Below are 401 nucleotides of genomic sequence, written 5' to 3'. Positions count from 1 at the left end.
CGGCCGAGCCCCCGCGGATCTATGAGGCTGTGAGCGGTGAGAGAAGAGCGGGATGGAGCGGCTCCTGGCGCCCGGCCTCCTGGTGCTTTTACTGCCCGCCCTGACGCGAGGTGAGGGCCGCCGGGCTCCGGGGCCCGGACCCGCCGCTTCAGTTCCCGGTGGGGAAGTTTGACGGCGAGCGGCGTGTGTCCCGGTCCCGGCTGGGCACCGGAGCGGTGGAGGGAGGGGAGGGTGGGGGGTCCCCCCCCCGTGGGAACCGGGACTCGGTACCGCGGGATGCCCGGGGACCGGGCTCAGCTCCTGCGGGGGGGACCGGAGCTCGGCGCCGCCAACGGGGGAGAACCGGGGACGGAACCGGGGGACGGGGACGGAGTTGGGTGGCCCGGAGGAGGTGGGGGGGG

General features: G+C 75.8%; 1 protein-coding gene across 1 annotated transcript in view; it reads left to right on the top strand.

Annotated features, from left to right (window-relative positions):
• Nucleotides 1-52: 52 nt before the first annotated feature.
• NOTCH1 (notch 1) overlaps nucleotides 53-401 on the top strand; it is a 43,053-nt gene continuing 42,704 nt past the window's right edge. Inside the window, exon 1 of the mRNA XM_010570800.1 lies at nucleotides 53-110. Coding sequence (XP_010569102.1) covers nucleotides 53-110 — 58 coding nt within the window. The remainder of the gene's footprint in view (nucleotides 111-401) is intronic.

Source organism: Haliaeetus leucocephalus, unplaced genomic scaffold, assembly GCF_000737465.1.
Source record: "Haliaeetus leucocephalus isolate CR32 unplaced genomic scaffold, Haliaeetus_leucocephalus-4.0 Scaffold306, whole genome shotgun sequence".
In the NCBI taxonomy this organism is placed as follows: Eukaryota; Metazoa; Chordata; class Aves; order Accipitriformes; family Accipitridae; genus Haliaeetus; species Haliaeetus leucocephalus.
Note: the sequence above shows the minus strand (reverse complement) of the source record. Positions and strands in the feature narration are given on the sequence as shown.